General features: G+C 38.1%; 1 protein-coding gene and 1 pseudogene across 1 annotated transcript; one reads left to right on the forward strand and one right to left on the reverse strand.

Moving 5' to 3' along the window:
• The first annotated feature begins 126 nt into the window (after window positions 1-126).
• LOC140950019 (uncharacterized) lies at window positions 127-18899 on the forward strand. The gene is made up of 6 exons (XM_073399178.1): window positions 127-469; window positions 1939-2276; window positions 3923-4049; window positions 4444-4627; window positions 8473-9207; window positions 17272-18899. The coding sequence occupies exons 1-6, from the start codon at window positions 312-314 to the stop codon at window positions 17482-17484; spliced, it is 1755 nt and encodes a 584-aa protein (XP_073255279.1). The 5' UTR covers window positions 127-311; the 3' UTR covers window positions 17485-18899.
• Window positions 18900-20339: 1440 nt separating this feature from the next.
• LOC140950127 (uncharacterized) lies at window positions 20340-22101 on the reverse strand (annotated as a pseudogene).
• Between the last annotated feature and the right edge of the window lie 1514 nt (window positions 22102-23615).

A 23615-nucleotide genomic window follows, 5' to 3' on the forward strand; every position in this document is an offset into this window, starting at 1 on the left:
TCTCCGGGTAGGGGTAATGTTCCTAAACCTTCGAGGAAAAACGAAGTTTGGCGATTGTTAATGACATTACACCGATAGTTGGCGACGCGCACCGAAATTGAATTGATCTCGTCCCTTCCGGGGGTAAGTAAACCGCAGAGGAACCACAAACAAATAACTTTCCAGAGTGGCTTGAAATCGTCAATTGTGCATGTCGTTGGACATGTGCCTTGGATGTTCGGGTGTAGGAAGTGAAATTATTGAAATCTAAGGGTCTTCCGGCGTTTAACAAGTTCTCTTGACTTGTTCCTGTGTGGTAAATAAGCGTCTAAATGGCTGGGGATATTGTGGAGGACGAGGCGTTCGTGAGCCTTGTCACTAACAACGGTTATGCAAATGGCGCGCTTGTTCTCGGGTACTCCCTACGACGTGTCAATACAACGAGAAAACTGGTGCTGCTCGTTACAAGGGAGGTGCTAGAGCCAACGAGGTAAGGATCAAGATGCCTTAAAGTTAAGCTTTCGTTTTCAACTCGTGTGGTGTAGTTTTTTATCTAGGAAACATGGAACACACGATCAAGACGATCAACATATATGGCGACGGGTCAAAGCGTTAAAGATCTATTTTGAAACAGGCAGATTGGCCCGTGTGTTCTCCATTCGTTACTGTTCCAGATTACTGTTCTGTTACAGTACAAAAGTAGAAGCACCAATTTAGAGATGTATCGAAACAAAAATCGAGTTACGCCCAAGTCTCCTCATGCAAGCATGCACTTGGACAATTCAATAAGCAATTCAAGTGCACTTTGTCCAGTGGCCATGCTAATATTTAAGTTAGATTAATTTGCTACACTTTTATGTTTTGATTTTAAATTGATTGGAGGAATTTGGTGACATGTCAAGTACTAGATTACGGAAGTTATGCATCAGTAGACTGCTCTTGCATGAGTTGATGATGGTTGGTCAAGGGCCAAGATGGTGGGAAATTCAAAGATTGTTATGGAAATTAAGGGCTGCAGTGTCTCCAAGATTTAGTGCTACTTGTAAATCCAATGTGTCTGTTTGTAATTGACGTTCTATAGTGGTCTAGCCTTGCTAAAATTTACTAAACTAGGCCTTCGAATAGGAAATGAAGGATAAGCCAAGTTTACCCAATCATGCATGTAAGTCTGCCCATGTACAAGTTACATTATTTAGCTTAGTTTATTTCACCACAAAACAACATGACTAATGTAACAACTTGGTATAGTACAGTTTAACATTGATATACATGTAACAAACCTCTATTTAAAGAAGTCTTTGGTATAACGAGTGATTTTCTTTACCCCAATAATAGTAAAATATATGAAAATAGAACCTTGATATAACTAAACCTCATTATAGCAAACACATTTTACTAGGTACTTGGCTATTTGCTTTATAGAGGTTCCACTGTACACCCAGGTATAGCAGTCATGCTGTCCACTAGTTTTGTCATTTCTGGAAATAAATTGCAGAGAAAAGCAATGTAGACTAATGGAACAACACAGCAAATTAAATGAAACTTCATCTTGCATCTGAACTTGGTAGACATGATCACCCATCATACAATCAAGAGCATGAACTGGTCAAGTTTTACCTGTAGTTAGTGTGCGTATTTCCCTGGTTTGAATTTCAAATATGGTCGTTTTGCATTTTGAGGAGTAGGCCATGTTCCTGTCGGTATTTAACCCATCTTTATGTCATTTGTTGCCATTTCACCTAGTCTTATGTCACTGTTTCAAGGCCATGTTGCTTGTCAGATTTTTACACTAACAGGGACATGTTAATAACTCAATATATTTTTGCTAGCTATGGATAAGTTCTTAAGTGTGTGTGTGTAACTAGCATTCTTACTGTTTTTTAATTCAAACATCTGCAAATTATCAAATTCTGAGCATTTTTTCTTGCATCTGTCCTGTTTATAAATATTTTCTTATAGAGAGAGACTGGCAAGAGTATGGGATCATCTAGAGATTGTTGATTTGCTGGACAGCGAGGACACAACTAACTTGGCACTTTTGACAAGGCCAGAGCTGGGAATTACATTCACAAAAATCCATTGCTGGAACTTGACACAGTATAGAAAATGTGTGTTCCTGGATGCTGATACTCTTATTATTCAAAACTGTGATGAACTTTTTGAAAGAGATGAGTTGTCTGCCGTTCCAGACATTGGCTGGCCAGATTGTTTTAATTCTGGTGTGTTTGTATTTGAGCCATCCAGAGCAACATATGAAGCCATTTTAGAATATGCTATTCAAAATGGGAGTTTTGATGGTGAGATCTTTTTTTCTGTTGTTTCAATACAGTAACTTGGCCTTACTGTAGGTCATTGCCATTCTTTAGACCCCAACATATTCTACATACTCATCTCTCCATTATACAGGGCATCTGATAGGTTTGGATGAAAGTCAAATTTCGTGGGATTTTCAGAGACAGATTCACAGAAAAATTGGCAGATTTTGCGGGAATTTTGCGGAAATTTTCAGGACTAACTTCACCAAAAACCAAATTTCTTGGGAATTTTTCAGGCAAATTTCGCTAGAAGTCAATCGATTTCGCACTGATTTGATCAGCAAGTTTAAATGTTTTTTTAACAGAGATAATCATTTGCTATTTTAACAACAAAGCTCTCTAGAAGTGAGCCAGTGGCAAAGCTTTTAACATCATGACTAGTCGCAAGTTTTTCGCAGCATAATTTATGCCTGGTAGTTTTGGGAAATTGTTCGCTTGTTGTGGTGATGAAAATTCAAGATAGATTTGCAAGTTTACAGCAATTATTATTCAACCCATTGACCGAGATAAGTTTCAAATATGTTGATTTCTTATGAATTTTGCAGGATTTCGCAGATTTACCTGAATTATGTGGCTCCACGAAATATCAGAAAACTGATTGTAATCTATTATTTCCCATGAAACTGATCTGGAGAATAGGCCACTTCCCAGCTCTCCTGGGCCTCTGTATCAAAACAAGGTTATGTGCTCAGCCTTTAATATGGAAATGAGTTTTCATTCTCATGCAAATAAAACTCATTTTCACAAGAAAGGATGTGAACTTGGCCTCTTTTTGAAAGTGAGGGTTTTTGGAACTTGGAAATGGCCTATTGAACAGTTTTACTTTAAGATAGTTTCATTTTCTTATTCTCATGACTGTTGTGTTTGATTAGGCAATGTTATTTAAGGGGAACGTAGATGCTGACCTTGATTGAAGGGCCAAGCTTCACATTATAAAGGGAATAGCAGACATTACTGTGGGCATTATTTTTGAGTTATGTAACCCTTTGAAAATATTTTTAAAAGCATACACATGTGCCCTTTGAGCTGCAGAAGTTTTGATAAATCCAAAATGCTTTTGTTATTTTAGAATGCCCAAGTTTGCTATTCCCTTGAACAATAGAGTTCTAAAGTCGTGACGTGATAAAAATTAAATTTGTGAAATTATGGGAGTTGTCAAGATTTTCTGAAAGAACAACGTACAAGACACCTACTTGCCAAAAATTAGCATTTTGGGGCAAATTGTCTCTGAGATATTAGCCCTGTTATGCTCTGATGACTCCATACAAATCCTTCTAAATTTGACTTGGGTCTAAACGTTTAGACCCAAATGCTAATTTTTGGCAAGTGGGCGTCTTGGACATCGTTCTTTCAGAATATCTTGACAAAGTTTATAACAATTTAATTCAGACCCTGTGTTTGTTTGTTTGTTTGTGCATTAAGCTTCCTTCCATTTAGGGCCTGTTTACATGGGGTAGGGGACCCCGGTCTAATGGGGTTGGTTTCTTTTGTTTTCACGTTCTGGGGAACACAAAACAAAAGAAACCTACCCCACTAAACCGGGGTCCTCCATTCCATGTAAACAGGGTCTTAAATGTTAAAGCACAACACTTTAGCTCAGAAACTATTTTTTTATGGCATTCTTTCAGGTGGAGACCAAGGACTACTTAATTCATTCTTCAGTGACTGGAGAACATCAGACATCTCCCGACATTTGTCATTTATCTACAACATGAACTCCAATGCTAGTTATACCTATGCTCCAGCTTTCCAACAGTAAGATCAATAGTATTAGTATTTTTCTATTTTTTTATTCCTGTACTGAGTGGTTTTTTAAAAAAAACATCACAAACCTATGACAGTGGCAAGCCCTTTTGTATTAACCTTTCATGTGTGTAAGTGAGATTGTGTATGGGCACATCTGGGGGGACCTTTGAGTGCCATTTGCACCAATCCCTATTAAGTTGGAATGAGTTGTACTTCCCATTATATTTTACTAATTGATGTTCAGCTAAATCAGTCAATGAAATCTCTCTTTTAAAAATTTTTATAGTCAGTGACCTCCTGTTACTTTTAATCTTTTTACTGAAGTACAATAATATTATTAATTCATAATAATATTATTATTATTATTATTATCAACCAACCTATCTCTTTTAAATTTCCTCAGGTTTGGAAGAGATGTGAAAATTGTTCATTTCATTGGTCCCATCAAGCCATGGCATCACTCCTACAATCCTGCAACTGGCAATGTGAATGTGCCATCCAGTAGCAGGGGGTATGTCCCACATGAACGCACCTTCCTTCAACTGTGGTGGGACATCTATGCCACTTTTGTGGAGCCAGAAATGAGGGTAAGTGATCACTCTTTTTTTAAATTTTGGTGCAAAGGATTTGAGGGTGTTGGTTACCAGTAAAAGTGTGATTGGTGCTCAGCATATACTTCCCTGAGGCTTATCCAATGGTTAAATTCATGGTTCCATTGCATACCACTTGTCAGAACTGGCCAGCCACAATGTTCTGTTTTTTTGGCTGCTTACTCCCTGTTTCTAGGGAGAAGCAGAGGTCTAGTGGTTAGTACACTGCACATCAGATGTGGATATTCATGTTCCACACCTCCTCTCTCTGCCCATGAGTGTACAATGATGAAAATATGTTCATTGATTACCTCTCTCATGTTTTTGGATGACCAAAGTTCCCTATTGTCACCTTTCATCTCCTTAAATTGGCACACTCACAAAGTCTTTTGTAGTTGTGCAGTTTTTCTTTGTCATATCATATTCCCTCGAATAATAGCCATTCCTTGATTAATTGCCTCCCTCGAATAATTGCCCCCCTTAGATGGAAATATTGAAAATAACCGCCTCCCTCAAATAATTTCCCATTTCCCATAATTTCTGTCTCACCATATTCTTTTTCTTTTATCCCCCCCCCCCTGTCAAGTTGAAGTGGAGTCTGATCCAGCAAAACTGATCAGTGACTACTTTTTCAAGCTCCTGATGCCAAGAATATTGACACTGAAAATTAATCAGGGAACCAAATTTGGAACACTTACAAAGAAAGCCCATGTTCATTTTTTAGATGTGATCATTTTTTTTGATTTTATGGGATAGAAAGACAAAAGATTGAGGTCGTGACTTCCAGTGAGCAAAATTTGAAATAATCTCCCCCTGCGAATAATTGCCTTCCCTTGAATAATTGCCCCCTTTTTGTGCGGAAAAAAAAATCGCCCCAGGCTATTATTTGAGGAAATACAGTATATTCATACAAAGGGCTTTCCTCATGGACAGGAGTACCAATTTCAGTGACCCAAAAACAGGTCTTTGTTGGCAGCAGATCACAATCAAGGATAAAAACAAAATAGGATAAAAAATTATACATCTGCCACGCACTGTCCATCAACATTTTGGTGGGAAACTTTATTCAAAATCCTTCCAGCATAGTTGCTAGTTGGTGGTTAGTCACTGTCTATGGCAGTTGGCTGATTCTGACGAGTGGAGAGCATGTAACTTTAATTTGTTCAGTGTCATCTTTATGCTGTGTGTCCATCATGTTATCAGACTGATTTATTAAAAAGGTTGGCAGTTGAAATAAATACCAGCCTGTTCTGAGTAGCATTGAAAATTAACACTGTTGATTGAGGCGTAGATAATTATTTCATGGTTCTCAAAGTACCACACTTTGTTTTCAACAAATTGGATCTGTAGTAACCCATGTTATGGTTCTTTCTGGGTTACTGAAGATTTATTTGTTGGTATACTGGTTACTACCTGATCTTCCTGAACTTTGGAAATTACTTAGCTGTAGTCTTACAATACAACCAACAATTCCAACATTGTACACCAAAAATGACAGTGTAGATGTGCTGCTAATAAACTTCTATAAAGCTAACTGCCATGTTGCTGCTTAAGCCCAGCTTCTTCACTTTAATAATAATAATCATAATAAGAATAAGAATAATTCATTGTTAAAATTCTTATCTAGTTAAATCCATTGAAATTCGCCATCATACTCATAAATTTGCAGCCTTTAAGTAATGATTATTTTATTGTTATGTTGGTCATTTCGTATGCACTATTATCAGTCACCAGAAATTCTATAGAAAAATGATAATCTTAAATGAAGTCATGTAAAATTTAATTTATTGTTTGCTGGTCAATGTCAGTAGATAAGCCTTGTGATGTCTCTTGTAAGACAAAGCACAGAGTTTATTTATTTATGCATTTTACTGAAGCAATGTAAATTAAAAATGTTGTTGTATTGTTAATGAAGTAAATCCATTGCTGCAATAAATAAATCTTGTTTTGCTGCTGGGCTGTGTCTTAGTGTAATTCTTTTAGAGTAAGCAAAATTGATAACTATGTGATAATACCAGTGAGTTGTATTTTGCACACCACACAAGTAAGTGTTAGTTAGGCCTTGGTTACGTCAGTAACAGAAACAACAGCCTTGTATCTTGCTGTTAAAACCTGAAGTTACTACACCGCTAGTCAGTGTCTGTGGTTCTCATTTGCAGTTTCTTCTTTTCAATGAGGAGTTTAATTAAAGCTCGGTGTTTAATCAAGAGAAAACTGTACCAAACTGTACATGCGTAGATACATTCATGAGCAAGGAGGTTGTCTTAATTACACATGTCTTTCTGTGAAAAATCCACTTGATTGGCTCAAACTTTAAGACATAAACAGTGGAAGCATTAATAGAGACAGCTAGATGAAAAACGAACTTTCCATTCTATCAAGCTTAATCTGCTTATGCTTCTGTCTTCTTTTCTTGGACAAATACTACAAGAGAACATTCTTTCCACCTTCACTTCTGCCTCTGATTTTTCTTGTCCCTGGTGTAACCAAGCCATTAATGATATAATTTGGATTACGTAACTTAGTAAACAAATCTTGTATTGCTCCTGATCCATATGTTAATCTTGACTAATACTTTAGAGTAAGCAATCAGTGATTAATAAAATATATGTTAGGTAACTGATTTGTATTGCATGACAAGTGAATGATATTGGTCCAACGTGTTTGTTTCTAATTTCTGACATGTGTATTCTAAGAAGCTCTTTACATGGCTTATTTATGTGCAAAGGAATGTAACTTTTGACTTGAATTCCTAGTGATATATCTGTTATGATTTGTGTCATATCTACAGCCCTCTCAAAATGTATTGGCAGCCCAAAGTTACAGTCTCACAATACAAATTCACATTTTATGACTTTTAACAAATACTTTTTCTATTACACTATTTTGTACTCTAAACATTTTGAGAGAGCTGTATCCTCATCTCTTGAATAGATAGTTGAAATAGTCTAGATTTTGAAAAATGCAGTTAATCAAGTTTCAGATCTTGAATTATCCTGACAGCAGTGATTTTGTTACAAATAGTTATGGCGAGTCCTGATACTCATTCTCTGAAAAATCAGGAGTTCCAGTCCAGAACCATCGAGTCATAGTTCAAAAAACAATGAGTTCCTGGGTCTTTTGTAACCACCCAGTTTATCTGAAGACAGACTCCAAAACTCTGCATTACAGTTTACTGAAATAAAAATATACTTCTTCTATTGTAAAGCACAACAAAGCACTGAAAGAAATAATTGTTGTTTAAGAACAGCCACAGAAATCACACAAGCAGGATATTCTACAAAAACATATTCAGATCGATCAATCAATCTTTGCATCCCAGGGTTGTCACTAAGATTTCAAGTTGCTGGGTAAATGCAACAAGTAGGCGGGGAATCAAATGGCTAGGGATTTCTTTTGGTTCATTTTTCTTCTATTTTCCAATAAAAGTAGCCGGGGGCCACTCTCTTAGTAGCCGGGGAAATCCCCGGCCCCTGGCTCTTAATGACAACCCTGGCATCCTATGAGACGCATACCACAAAATTATTTTGCTTCTTTAGGGATTTTTATGGGTCAGGTAAACAGGACGCAGAGGTAACAAAATCACCGTGACAGTGAGATGTGTCTTAGAACCCGTTTGTTAGCATTATAGGCTTATATTGTCACCTTTTGAGCTGGAACTCATAATGCTTCATTTCCCCAATTACATTCAATTTGATTTTGTAGTTCAGAAGGTAATTCAGAAGGTGCATTGTAAGAAAATAAGTCAGTGAGCCAGATATCTGCCACAGCCCATGGCTTGTTTCATTCTACTGACATCACTTGTGCAGTACTCAAGCTCATGTTTTGCTTGTCTTGCCTAGCAATGCTGTGATGACCAGGCTGACGACTCCACAGCCAGTGATCATTTCCAGCCTGCGCCTCATTTTCCCACTGAGCACCATTTTGAACCAGCCCCATACAGCCCTCCACCACAACATTTCCATGAGCCATTCATCCCCCCTCCTGAGCAGTTTTATCACCCACCTCCACCACCGCCCCCTCAACATCACTACCATCATCCACAACATCACGAGCCATCACCATCACCACAGCATTACCATCCCCCGCCACAACACCATGAGCCACCACCACAGCATTACCATCCCCCGCCACAGCATTACCATCCCCCGCCACAGCATCATGAGCCACCACCACAGCATTACCATCCCCCGCCACAACATCATGAGCCACCACCACAGCATTACCATCCCCCGCCACAACATCACGAGCCACCACCACAGCATTACCATCCTCCACCTCAACACCATGAGCCACCACCACAGCATTACCAGCCTCCTCCCCAGCATCATGAACCCCCACCACAGCATTACCAACCTCCACCCCAGCATCATGAGCCACCACCACAGCATCATGAGCCCCCACCACAGCATTACCAACCTCCACCCCAACATCACGAGCCACCGCCACAAAATTATCAGCCACCGCCACAACATTATGAACCACCGCCTCCACCTTCGCCTGTTGTAATGCAGCACGGTTGGCAAGTGGAGACTTGGCAAGGCTCTGACCATCAAGAAGCTGTAGAGTATAAACACGTAGGCATTATTGTTTTCTTTGGTTCTTGCTTGTATCATTGGTTGGTTGTGTTAAGTGTACATTGTTCTGTTTTGCACCTAGCCTGTGGCATGCTGTGATTTATTTTTTGTTGTTGTTGGTGTTCATTGGTTTTGTTCTCAGGTGCTTTTGATTAATTTTTGTTTTGATATGTTTTATCCTGTGGTTCTTGCTTGAATTTGTTTGGTTGACTATTTTGTAAATTGCACGTTTTATTTTGATATCCTTAATTACTAATTTAAGGATTAAGTTCATCTTTGTTGATCATCTAGAGTTGACAAGTGGCCAGTTTCTCTCAAAGCATAATGATTCTTCTTGAATACGTCAGTCCCATACGTTTTCCTATACCTTAAATGATAAAATAATGAATTCATTTATTATGCTTTTATAACAGTAATATATATAATAATTTTAACTTTTATTACACTTATAATAGGCATGTTACAATAATATAAAAAGATAGAGTTTTTAGAACTGAAAGAAAGTATTACAATGTAATAAAAAGAAAAATGCCAGGAAATGTAAAGATGAAAACTACTGGTAACTTAAAACAATTTCATTCCAACATACACTTTTATTATATAAGATATATAAAGTCAAATCTTATATGTATTACAAAATAAAACTTAGGTTTTGATAATAAGAGAATTTTACAGTTAGAATAATATTGTCTTTTCTTATTCCCCTGTCCTATCCATTAACTAGATGAAAATAAACAATAAAAGAAATAATTGTTGTTTATTTCTTTACAACCCTTAGTAAAAATAATTTTGTGTATTACACTGTAAAATCCTAGTGTGACAGCTGCTTTATATATTTTGCTTAACTTTGGGAAGGAAAAGGCAAAAGTATTTTTACAACTGGTTGGAGGAAAAAAAATTTGACAGGTTTACAATCTGCCAACTTGACTTGTTAGATCAATAGAACTTACACAGGGTTTAGACAGTCTTGAAAAGTCCTTGAATTTAAGAGGAGTTCTTTACCGCAAAGAGCCCAAAAGTGTGACCGCTTTGGTTTATTTACATTCTTTTGTGCAGATTTAATCCAATCAAAAGCTAGCTGCAAACTGTGCTTGACTTCTGATTGGTTAATCTCTGCATGAAAGAATGTGAGTTAATTAAAGGAGGTCACCCTTTTGGGCTCCTCGCTGTAAAAGTCCTTGAATTCCAATTTTCCTTGAAAAGTCCTTAAAGTTCTCTTTCCCTTGAAGTTTTCTCAACTTTGAATTTAGTAGCCTGGAAAGTGTTATTAATGCTTTTTGGTTGTCCAAAACAGAATATAAAACATAACTCAGAGAAGTTAAAGGTGATTTACATAAGGCATTTTTTGTTTTATGCAAGAATTATTGTCAATTTAAGACCTGTGAACTGAAAAATGAGTTATTAAAGTTGGTGGAGCAAACAGTTCAAGCCTTTAAAGCCCTGTTATTAGAATGAACTGGGAATGTACCTTTTTGTACAATCTGTGAAATTACATTTCTGGTATGTTGTCCTTAAAAATTAGATGTTGTCCTTGAAAGATGGTTGCAATTTTTTGTATGAATCCTGTTGCATCCAAGCCTAATATACGCCAGGTGGTCAAAGTCTTATTTTAGATTACACTTATTGAACAAAACTCCAATTAAATATGACATGGCAAGGGTAATAGTTCATTTGTTTGAGTCATCTCCTTAGCAGCCTAGTCAGAAGGATTTAAAGAAGCTTACCTTTAAAAATAATATGGGTATATATTGAGGGGCTTGTGTATATCGAATATCACTGTCATATTATGCTCATAAACAAACTATTTGACTTTGAAGTATTGAAACTCAAACTGGTGGAAGGATACTCTCAACTTAAGTTTTAAGGTGAATGCTTATGTAATATTATAACAGACAGGATCTGTCCTTTGTGCAATGTTATTGAAGCATTCTGCAAGCGAAATTGTCAAGGATGTGAGAACTAATCATCTCTATTATATTATGGTCTTTCAAGCTGATTTGTTTGTTTTTTTTATTTAAGGGACAATCATTAGTGTTGGTCATGTCAAAATTCTATAGCTGATGTAAAAGCGCCATTATTTTCCACTTGTTTAGACTTTCCTTTGCCCCCACTATCTGTCCCTGGGTCTCCGGGGATGATTAGGCAACAGCAGTGCTCCAAACAAAATCTTGAATTCCAGCATGTCCTTTGGGCAAGCAGCTCTCTCGTTTTGCTTGCCTGGGGCCACTTCTTGTTTGTCTTAGTTAATGATTTTGTTAGAGAATGACTTGCCTGGACCCTTGCCCAGCGAAAAATCTACTTGTCCCAGACTACCAGATGGGACTTTTTTGAGCCCTGATTTGTGTTAGCCTAAGGCAAATAAGTGGGCAGTTCAAGACAATTACACTCGAAGCAGTGTAGTGAAAATCAAGGTGAAATGTACACAGCTCATAACTGACTCTTAATCAACCCCTAATTCTTGGTTTGCAACCACGTGACAACAAAGGTGGCCATGTTGGAGGTCAATACAATTTTCTCGAAGAATTTAAATGAAAGTGGAGTTTAGTTCCCAAAGAACAGAAATGCTTTTGTTCTTGACCACCAACATGGCCACTGTGACATCATGTGCAAACCAGCAATAGTTCAATGTTAATGAGGAAAACATTGTCAAAGCAGGTTTTGAGGTCATCCTACCTAGGCAAATCTGATTGAGGCACTTGGTTTTGTCCGGACAGGACTTTTTCGAGCCCTGATCAGAGTTACCCTAAGGCAAATAAGGGAGCAGTTTGAGATGATTTCACTTGTAAGGCGAAATGAAGCTGCCGCTTTCTGTACACAGCTCATAACTTACTCTTGATGAACCACTAATTGATGCATGAAATGCCCATGTTTTAATAGTTCAATGCTAATGAGAAAAGCATTGTGAAAGCAGGTTTTGAGGTCATCTTATGCAAGCAAATCCGATTAAGGCACTTGGCTTTGTCAGTGGCAAATAGCATGGAACCACTCCCAACTCCAGAAGAGGATCGTACTTGCCCGGGTCTGGAAAAGCAAACAGGGAAAGTTGTCTCTGTGGTAGAGCCAAAGATAGACCAAAAGTTTCCTTTAAAATGGTTGCTTTTGGCAATCTCAGTGACAATAACTCCACACCAGCCCGATGCTTTTACTAGCAACTTCATACTTTTGCTACAACATGTATACATGTCTGAAGCTTTGTTTGGGGCAGATGATGAAGATAAAGCATGGGTGTATCTAAGTGATTTGTGCCTATTTCTTTACAACCTGACAGAGTGTGGTGTGTGGCATGGTACACCCCCCCTGACTTGAGGACTGAAGAAATGCAAGAAAAAATGATGTAACATACAAAGTGCTAGGCTTGGAGACAGTGCAAGTAGAGAACTTGGCTAATTAGTTTATCACTAGTGACTACCTAATTGCCCTTGTCATCACGGTTAAGGGTTTTTTGTATAATCAAGACTTGCCTGGCGTATTAGAATCCTCCAAAATCAAGAGATGAACATAAGATAACCTTTTGCAGGTTCTCAGCTGGATGGTATTTTACAGAGCTGGCAGGATGAGAAGATGGTGAAGTTTTCTTTCTGGCAGAGATAAACAGAGATCAGAAGTATTTCCTTAAAACGCTACTGGCTTTGGCAATGACGCTAACAATATAATATGCTCTTATCAGTGATGCGTTATAACGGCATTTGCACACCAACAGTTGAAAATTCAGGTCATCTCTATTCAGCATTCCCATAAATGATCAGACAAAAGGTAGGTATAACTAAATATCTACATACATAAATTCATACATAACATACATTATTATTTTCAGGTTGTCAGTGAATGGCACAGTTTGTGGCACAGCTCAGATCACAGTTCATGGCACAGTTCTGCTTATGAGGACCATGGTGATTCAGTTTTAGGAGAGAGTTGGTCAGTAGAGAATTCGACACAGTCGGTAGAGACGAGTCCCACACAGACTGCAAGTGATCCTTATGTTCAACAAACAGTGCTTTTGTACTCACTAGAAGCTGTCACATTTGAGCAGGTATAAGTGGTGAAAAACATAGAATCTACCAGCTACAGTTCTCACGTCTGTGTCAGCAAGCAGTGTGTATCAATGGAGAAGAAGTTCCCTCTAATTTACCAAAAATTGAGCATACTGGTCACATCTGAAGCCTTCAAAGATATTTCTTTTTTCCTTCTTCGCGTCATTATCGTCATCATCATCATCGTCGTCATTATTTGTACAGTAATTTACTAACTGTAACATAAGGGCTTCATTTAAAGGTTGAGAGTATCCTGCACCTTAACACTTTTAGGCGATAAATCATGATATGTGGTTTTCTTCTCAAAAGGCTTCCTCAAAAGTCTTTCACATCTCATTTCTGGTTCTAGTAGTTATTATTATTATTATTATTATTATTATTATTATTATTATTATTATTATTATTATTATTATTATATAGTGTGCGGGCTCTCCTTATCAGAGTATATTAAAAGTCTGTCTAGTCTATAACATTCATTGCTGGTGATGGGACTAATATTAACGCAAAGTCTCTCTAAGATAAACACTGGCAAGAAGAGGCCCACAAAAATTGTCCAAAATACTTTAACTGAGGGTGTTTTCCACAAGTCAGAACTGACTGGCCGGATCACAGCCAGACCAGTCATTTTGACAGTGAAAAATGCTTTTTTCCAAGAGTTTTTGATGAAAAACCATCTCTTTTGTGAAAGCTATTTAGGATTTCACTGATCTGGCTGGATAGTTTTGATTAAAAGTGAAATTCTTATTATGACGGGAATGGTTTGGCCGGTCAGTTCTGACAAATGGAAAGCGCCCTGTGTTTGGTCCTCTTCAATTGTCTCAGATTGTGACCTGATCACTGTTACCTGAAGAAAGATATTAACATGAGGGAGCAAGAATATTAGTCCAGTTGGCTCTTGCCAAGTTGGACTGTCTCCATTGAATCTGATGTAATTCAGTTTGACAGCATTTTCTACCCCTCCACAATTCTATTTTGCTTACATTATTTTCTATAGTCCCTCACAGACAGACTCCCAGTGAGTCGTGTTGATCTTAGCTGTCGTCCATCGGACTCAGTGTGGGTGTGTTGGACAACCCTCACAAAGAGAGAGTCAAAGAAAATTTGTATTGTTTAAGAACAGCAGAGAGTAACTCTGCCTGTTGGTTTTGAGAAGATTCTGTTTAGAGACTGTTTAGTTGACTAAATGCACAATGATATTTCTCAAAGTTAACAGTACACTGAATTTTCTAACCTAACTTTAAAAGAGTCTCAGTCAACAGCAATAATAATATATCATGATGTCATTAATACTGTACTCAAATTGTTGGATTTGTTTATTGTGTGTGTGTGTTATAAACTTGAGAGAGTTAATGGGAGTTCACTGTGCAAATTTCTTGGTCCCTTTTTGTTACTGCACAATGCAGCTTTCCATAAATTGTTAGGTTTTTATTATATTTGTGTTTCTTTACTATAGCGTATCAAACACCTTTTAAAAGTAATAGTGCAGTGCTGATGCATGTTGAATAAACTGTATAGAAAGGTTCTAATGCAAGTAACTAATGCTTTATAAGTATGCAATTCATTTTTATAACATAGCGCGCGTGCTTGCCCTATACAAGTCTATTGAGCCGCTATGAACAAAATCTTTATTTACGCACGCCCGTGCGTAAATAACATGACGTAAGCATTTTTTTTTAACCTGGCTGCAAAGTTGTTGTCTTTTAAGCTGCAGTGCACTTTTCCTTCTCTTTAAAATATGGAAGAAACCAGTGAAATACTGCCCAATTTTTCTATCGGCATTGACCTTTTAGATCCTGATCCAACAAGCAGCAAAAATAAAGCCGAACTAAAAAAAAACTCGCAAGTTGCGCGTTTCGCCAATTTGTCGAAGACAAGCTGCAGCAAATTTTGGCTGAAAGACATTCACTGGGAACAGAACAGACACCAACTGGTCATCAACAACATTTAAAGGCAAAATCTCCGTTTTTATTGTTGTTTTTAAATTTGTTATGCACTTTGTTATCTCCCGGGACAATCCGACTTAAGCAGGAAAATTTATCTCGCAATAACAACACAAATTACACAAGAAGACATAAATTTACTAGTCACAAAAACAACTGCTGCCAGGTCTTCTCAAGAAGCCGTAATGACCAGCTAATGTTCGTAAATGAATATAAGTTTAAAGAAGGATAGCAGTCGTCTTCGCTAAAACCATGTTTTCTGGATTTCGCCGAGCAAAACGTAAACATCTTTTCAGCACATCCAAACCATACTCCACGACTTCTTACGAACATGTTAGTATTTTAACTTTAGGTGAACTTTAAGACTCTTTTACCTTTGTTTCTGCTTAGTTTCCATTGATCGTTAACGAATAAAGAAGCAAATTTTCTTTCTCACTTTTACAAAAAGAATATTTTCATTCAAACTAGAGGATTGTGGCGTGTTCGCAATCAGCCAATAGAACCGTTTGTTATTGTGTCGCGCGTTACGAGAATTTTGTAGTTAATCAAAAAGCAAGCATTTTTGTCAGCTATGTTATAAAAGAATTTGCTCATGCTTTTAGCTGTGCGTATATCGAGTTATGGATGCACTTGGGAAGTTTGGAGAGCACTCAAGAAGCTATCGCCTCGTGCAACTCTTACGCATCTTTCGTGCTCTCCAAACTTCCCGCGTGCATCCATAACTCGATATACGCACGCTAAGCATGAACAAATTCTTAATTTTAAGGCGATAATTTAAAAACGTAGGTTTTCATTAACAATATTGTTATTGTAAGTTGAATGATTTTCATTGAAACTTGTCAGTCCTCATTGATGGACTGTCTTCATATAGAGACAAAGATTATTTCCAACCTCTCACTACAGAATGTTTTTTGCAAATAATTATTACTGCCAAATTAGTTGTATTGCTCTGTACTGCATTTTGCAAACTTCGAAGGAAATTTGGGTGTTTCTGTTCTGTCAATCATCTTAGGGGACCTCTTAGGAAACACATGTTTACTTGAATGAGTTCTAAAGGTCATGGTTTGTGATTTGTGATTGGTGGATTTCAATCTGTTTGGTTTGTTTCTGTGTTTGAAGGTTCATTGCCTGTGATGGTCCAGTTTCGGGCTATAATCGACTAGTTTTTTTCTAATCATTCTTATTCCTGTCACTTGCGAGAATAAAGCAATGTCTTCCTCCTTCTTTTGACAAAAATTCCAGTCACCATCACGATTTCCTTCACCATTCTCTGTTTTGTTTTTGCAGGCCAAGCTGGGTGAGCGTATTGCGTTGTGACTTGTATTAACCCCACCCCCACTGAAATGATTGACAGAACAAAAAAACCCAAAATTCCTTCGAAGTTTGCAAAACATGAAGTGCAATGCAACAAATTTGCTAGTAATTCTACTACTACTAGAGAAAATTTTGAACAATTTGTCACAACAGTGTCAATGAATTGAAAGGAAAAAAAAACATTCAGTAATGATGTCCACGCATGTCTATGTTGTAATGATATCCCCAAGAAGCTGCAAGCAGATCTTTAATTTCAAATCTTGAAGACAACACTTGATCTTTGCCAGTGAATAGTTTTCCCAAAGTTGTTTAAATTTTAATGGTGCTGAGTTGTTAAAAGGAAGATTTAAAAGGCACTACTTTGGTACATGGGATGTGCTTTTGATCAACCTACTACACGAGTTGTGTTGGTAAATCAAATAAAAAGAATCTGAGCCACACGAATCTCTATCCATTTGCAGGGTAAAAGCTAGTCTCTCTTGCAGCCATTTTTTGGATGTCACGCAACGGCTGCAAGGGAGACTAGGTAAAAGCACAACCTTCATTTCTCAGTTATCTCAAGACCCTGAATATTGGTCCAACCATGGATTAATCACGCGACCTCTTGCTCTGCTGTCAAAAACTCTACCAACTGAGCTAAACCTGCCTATGCAGGGATTACACACCTAAAATTTGGGTTCTGTATATTTATCATAAGCACACCACATGCATCAAAGTTGTACCAGGTAAACTGGCCTCAAGATTGTTATCACCTTGACAATTTCTGTTTTCAATTTTAGGTTGATGAACTAGCAAGTGAGATTTCCAACATTGCAATAGAGGAAGAGGTTGATCCAGAGGTTCTCGACCTAAGACGCCGGCAAGCATGGGAAAGTGGTGAAATTGATTACTTAGGGCGAGACAAATTCGACCTTATCCAAGATTGGATTCAGGATTCTATTAGCAGTGTTTTGAGAGATCCTTTGGATATTCCTATGTTCCTTGTTTTTTAGACTGTTTGGCAAATAATAATTAATATTATAATAATTATTATAAACCAATATAAGGACCAATGCACTAGCTTAAAGTCATCTCTTTGAGATTTTATGAGCTTTAGATTAGGGAAGGGGGCGGGCAGGGGGACTTGTGATGTCTGCTGGTCATCAATATATCAGGTAATCCTGAGTTTACAGCTTGTAGGCAAAGCTCATTATTACATTATTATTATTATTATTATTATTATTATTATTATTATTAAATTATTATTAATATTATTATTGCAGACAATAGTTATGTTCCATAGTTCAGAGTCAATTCAATAGACCTATGACACTAAGAAGCAGATGTCAATTTATTGACAGCAATCCTCTGAGTTTGCCACATGTTGTCTTTCCCTGGAATGGAGCTGGTAAACTTTTCCAGTTCCCTCCTTATGAGACTTAGGGTGTTGATGAGGACTTGTACTTTTTTTGTCATTACCAGAAATATTATAATTTTTGAGCTAGTACTCGTCAATGAAGTATAAATTGAAGATTTTTACCCCTTATCTCCTGGAGAAAGATAGGGCAAATTAGGTGTAAAAAGTAATGGTTCTTTTAACGGGGGGGCATCTTGGACATATTATCAGAGGGTTTTGTAGGGTAGTTACCTTTAACTGGTATGTTTTCAAAGGTTCTTTAACTCTACCTGCTATAATTCTTTCAGTCTATTAGAGAGGAGTACTTCAGCAGAATTATTACAGGGGAGGGGAGGATTCTCCTGTGACCTGAACGTCTTTTAGGAAAATCATTGATTCCTTTATTAAGACCTTAAACTAAGAAGACTTCTTCATATTATTCTTTTTGAGGATTATCTAAGAAAAGAAAAACAAACTATCCTATTTACTGGTAAATGCTCTGTTAATAGTGGAGGTGCACATGGCTACTCCAGCTAAAGTGAAAACCACAATGAACATTTGCGTGACAGAGAAAATGGCCACCACGCTTGATTTTGTCCCGCTAACTTAGGAAGCAGTCTGTTGACTGCTGTCAGTAAGGAAGTACCCACCCTGGGAAACTACCTGTTGCCTTGACAACAGTGTCAATCTCTGAGTATTTTTTCTTTCTTTTGGTCACTTATTTTTATTGAAAAGTCTTGAAGGATTCTTGGCCCTAATTAGCATGTGGACATGAAGTGCCAGATTAACAGTTGTGACACACGAGAACATGTTGTTTTTTCCACTTCTGCAATTAAAAATTTTATTATTAGTTTCAATGTCACATGTAGAGGCGGACATTTGCAGCAATTTTGTAGAATGCAATATGATTGAATAGTAAAACTACAGTAATGACATTAATTACAGAATAACAATGATTCAATGCACTACCAAAATTTTTATTTGCTTATTCTAAATTAAAGCAACATAAATAAACCTGGAGTTTGAATTGTATTTGTTACAACTCATGGTTGCACTCTGGCTTCAAAAGGAAAATACCATATTTGGTTCTTTTCAAAAGGCAGTATAAACTGAATAGGCCTGCCCACTCAATTAAACTTCACCCCCCGCCCCCATATCAAACGTGCTTGAAATAAATCAGCCCTGCCTGGATTCACAGAGGATTTACAGTACTAATATCCGAGTGTTGCTTCACCCAGATCGTAAATCAATATGGGTGTAGGGCTTGTTTGTTAGAAGCAAAGAGCTAGCTAGTAAACCTTTTTTACAATTATTTATGGAAGTTTTGCATTTTTGATCTTTAATACGATTCGCTGGGCAAATGTTGCAGCTAATATATGTGCTGAAATTAATCTTATTTGGGGGGAATTTAAAACAGGTACTTTTGGGCCGTTGTTTGCCTCAGGGATCCCTGAACCCCCAGGCTATACCTATACTGTATTTCTAACTACTGTCAAACCTGTGTATAATAATAATAATAATCTTATTTAGTATATACACACTCAGTGATCTTGGCAATTCAAGCAATCTGATTGGTTAGCTATCTCGGACTATGACGTTATATTCACCGCGCTAGGCGGTGAATATAAAGCCGAACAAAATCGCTGTCGTGAACTGGGTGTTTTGCCAAAGTTTCAAAGTAAAACCTTTTTGAAAATACACGAATATCCAAGTGCTGATGACTTTGAAGGCAAGAAAAGACTTCATGGTGTTTAAACAGCGTGATTTATTGTGAAGTGGTTTACTTTAGCTGACTTTTTGTACGCTCGAAGCTATGTTTACCACTTCAGAGGAAAACGAGGTCGCTTTGTCACTGTTTTGTGATTTCGGGATTTTCTCGCAAGACCAATTTTACCTATAAATAGAAGTTAATTTATGGAGAAGAGAGGAAGGCAAATATTTTCGAAAATTGTACGTGCCAGCAAGTTAACAAGGCAAAGATTTTTGGACATAAACAACGCTCACCTTGATCGCAGCCGCTGTTGACAGCATTTGCAAGAAGCGACGAAGAAAACTTTCTCATTCACGGTGAGTTGACAGAAACAAATAAAGCTCTAGATACTTTTTCTTCTCAGATTTGGGTAGTAATTTAAATTTTCGGCGTTTTCTTTTAAACCGTTGATGCTTAAGCTTACAAAACTCGATACAAAAGGATTAAAACTATCATTTGCCATGTTTGAAGATACTGTAAAGATCTAACTTTTGCGCATCCACTGTTTACGGCTTCGTGTTCACGCATGAATTTTCACCCGTCAATCAAACTAATGGTTTTTTAATGGTTTCCTTTCTGATTCTGTTGAGATCACTTCGTGTGAATATACTAAAACAATTATTCACCTCAGGCTCAGTTAATATTGTTGAATAATCCCCTCGACTTCGTCTCGGGGATTATTCAACAATATTAACTTCGCCTTCGGCGAATAATTGTTAAATAGCGCAGTTTCTCTACTGAACCAACAGCGCTTTACAACGGTGAATGATGAAGAAAACTAAGTTACATAAAAAAAGCCTGAAAAAACGCAGTAATCAATGATTCTTACAATTCAAAGTAATTTCTAAAAAGGTACGTCTTAAAAGTGGACTTAAAGGTTCTGCTGACTTACAACGTTTTATACTTAATGGGAGGGTATTCCACAGTTTTGGGCCAATAAAGGAGAAAGCTCGCTCCCCATGTGTCTTAAGATGTCAGCAGGGCTGTATTAGTAGTTCTTTATCAGACGAACGTAATGTCCTTGATGGTCCAGAGTGGTCACCCTTGGCAAATGGCAAGGTGACCGTTGTATACAGGGTAATCACTTTATACAGGTCAAGTTTGCAGAAAATAGAAGGCAACTGAAAATTTTGGGAAGTTGGCCGGTGACCGTAATATACAGGGTGACCGCTATATATAGGGCTGTTATGTACACGTTTGACTCTATAAGTTACTATTAACCAGAAATCTTGCATCTTCATGTCAATGAGAAGTTATTTTACGTTACAGGTAGTGACGTGATACGGCTAAAAGCCTAATTTCTATACCCTGTCTAAAAGTGAACTGCTTCAGTATGCCCCAGAACACCCTCGCCTTTGTGGCAGCACATACCCACTGGGAGGGGATGGCTACGCCCTTTATTCACCAGATTTTCGGTGTTTACATTTTCCTTAATTTTACACCTCCCTAATTAACCTCTTCCAGTCAGATGGTCTTCGAAAGTAAACCTCTTCGACTTCTTGGTCAGTCTCACGATTTCGGTGATGTGTTGTCTCAGCCGTCGCTGATAGTACTGTAAACACACCGAAATGATCACTGGGGAGAATTCCAGACTTCGTCAACTTGTCGCCAACGACCCGCATTTCCTTGACTTTGAAATCGCTCAGTTTGCAAAGAACACGATCCAGTCTTGCTTTGTAACTTGTGGCGTTTACAGTTCTCTTGAGAACAGAGGCGAAAGGGGTTTTGCTGCGATCCCATGTTAGTCCATTACTATCAGTATTTCCTGGTAGAGACAGCCATGCGTCAATCCAAGGAGAAGGAAGAACAATGTCTCCGTCAACCTTATCTTCAATGTTCAAGTCACCCATAACGCAGACATTTTCATAAGGGGAGAGAACTTTCAGTGATTCCTTTAACTGTAGCTCGCGAAGAATAGTATTCTCGCCCGCATGGACAAAGTGTGTTCCTGCAATCACAAACTGAACCTTCGAAGGAATAATATTCTTAGTTTCTGCAACAACAAGTTTTCGCTTTCGTGGAGAATTCCAAATCGGGAAATATACCACTTTTGTACTGCTGGATACATAATCAAAATGATTTCGAGAGAAATGGTTCCCTGTACCGTGACATCAGGGGGAATCAAGCGATATCTAGCAAACCACCTCTGTTCTTTTAACACTACCAAGTTTTCCAGTGTCACTTCTTGAAAAACCAAAATATCTGGCTCGAGATCATCTACGATTTGTCCCAAAGCTACTATTCGCTCCCGCATCTTCTCAGGAGAACGCCAAATGTTGTATGTTAGCATGCTGATTTCATCGGGAACACGCGATCTTGTTCTTCCATGAGCAAGAGAGCCATCGGAAGGTAATCTTAGTAAAGCACGGAGAACAAACACAGTGATTGTCGAGACTAAAATGACCAGAAATGGGTGATTTCGAATAAGCAACAAAGCTCTGTTGTGATATGAAGGCATGTTGACTAGCGTGACATGCCTTCGCGGTGGCACACTCTGATCTTTGCTCGGGAGGTGTGGGTGTGAGACTGGGTCGCGAAGTTTGGGTCGCGTGATCGGTACTTCCTCGTTTCCAGGCTCACTCTTTGGTAAGGTTTGTTTGTAAATAATTACCATAATAATTTTTTTAATAACCTGTGGTTTGGCCTCGGTAGTATTTTAATGGCACGAATGCTAGGTAGCTTGTGGTTCCAAGCAAATGACCGTAACAAATACTTTAATTGAAACATCCACGCTATTACAACAGCAACAACAATTTTATTTCTTGTAATGTATTAAGGTAATTTTTATGTATGAGCTTGCTACTCTAAAAAATTCGAGTGTAAATAAAGTTTATGTATCGGTCAGTATGAAACATGGGCTACGGACTTCGGACTGAGTATGAAATACGTACTAGGTATAAAGCGTCAGCTGGAAAATATGGACTGGGTATAAAACGCGGACTGCGGACTGGGTATAAAATACGGAATTAAAATAACTGCAAAAATCGTGGACGAAGATCCTGCTGGTTGTAAAATACGGACTACGTTGCTAAAAACTGTGCTAATTGGTTCTAGGTAAGGTAAAATAACACCAAAAGATCGCTAAATAGCAAGACACGATACCAGTAGCGGATCCAGACCTTCAGATAAGGGGGTGCCCAGTCATCCAGAACGTGCGATAAGGGGGAAGGGCCCAGTCATCCAGAACGTGCGATAAGGGGGAAGGGCCTAGTCATCCAGAACGTGAGATAAGGGGGAAGGGCCTAGTCATCCAGAACGTGAGATAAGGGGGAAGGGCCCTGTCTCAAAAAGAATTTTTTTTTTAAGCCCTCAGTTTGGTCTAAAAATAAGGGGATGGGCCCGGGGGGGGGTGGGCCCCTCCTCTGGATCTGCCACTGAATACTCCTCGAAATTCTTGGTGGAGGTGTGCCACCCGGCTCTTTAACTCCTGGGCCTGACGAAAATGCTATTTTCTACACACATTTTTAGACCCGGTCTCGTGGGTCTCTAACATCCATGAAAAGGGTTATAATCGCGATGTACATGTTTACATGGGTTAAGGAGCAGGGCGAAATCATGTCATCATAATAGTCCGCGTTTTATACTCAGTCCGCAGTCCATGGTCCGCAGTCCTCGTTTTCTACTGACTGGTTTATGTATGTATATATGTATGTATGAATACTTTTGAACAAAACCGCGATTAAAATTTAACCCTGGGCTAGCGCTAATCCCCCTTCGAACAACTGGGTGCCCTCTTTTAGGTTATTAGTAGGGAGTTTAAGTAACGGCGACGGGAACGAGAACAGCAAAAAGGCAACAGGTTAGATTAGCAAAACAAAAACTTTGCACGTGCATCACGCTTTTTTGTACATTTCTTATCCGTCGTTGCACGACTACAATTAAAACGTGAAAGCGCCTAATTTCACGTTTTGTTGAGGACGGGGAACACAAGGCAACAACTTTCTTTTTCTATTCCTGAACTTTGATACAGTCCTTCAGAATTCAACTCCAAAAAAATT

Source organism: Porites lutea, chromosome 10, assembly GCF_958299795.1.
Source record: "Porites lutea chromosome 10, jaPorLute2.1, whole genome shotgun sequence".
Lineage (NCBI taxonomy): Eukaryota > Metazoa > Cnidaria > Anthozoa > Scleractinia > Poritidae > Porites > Porites lutea.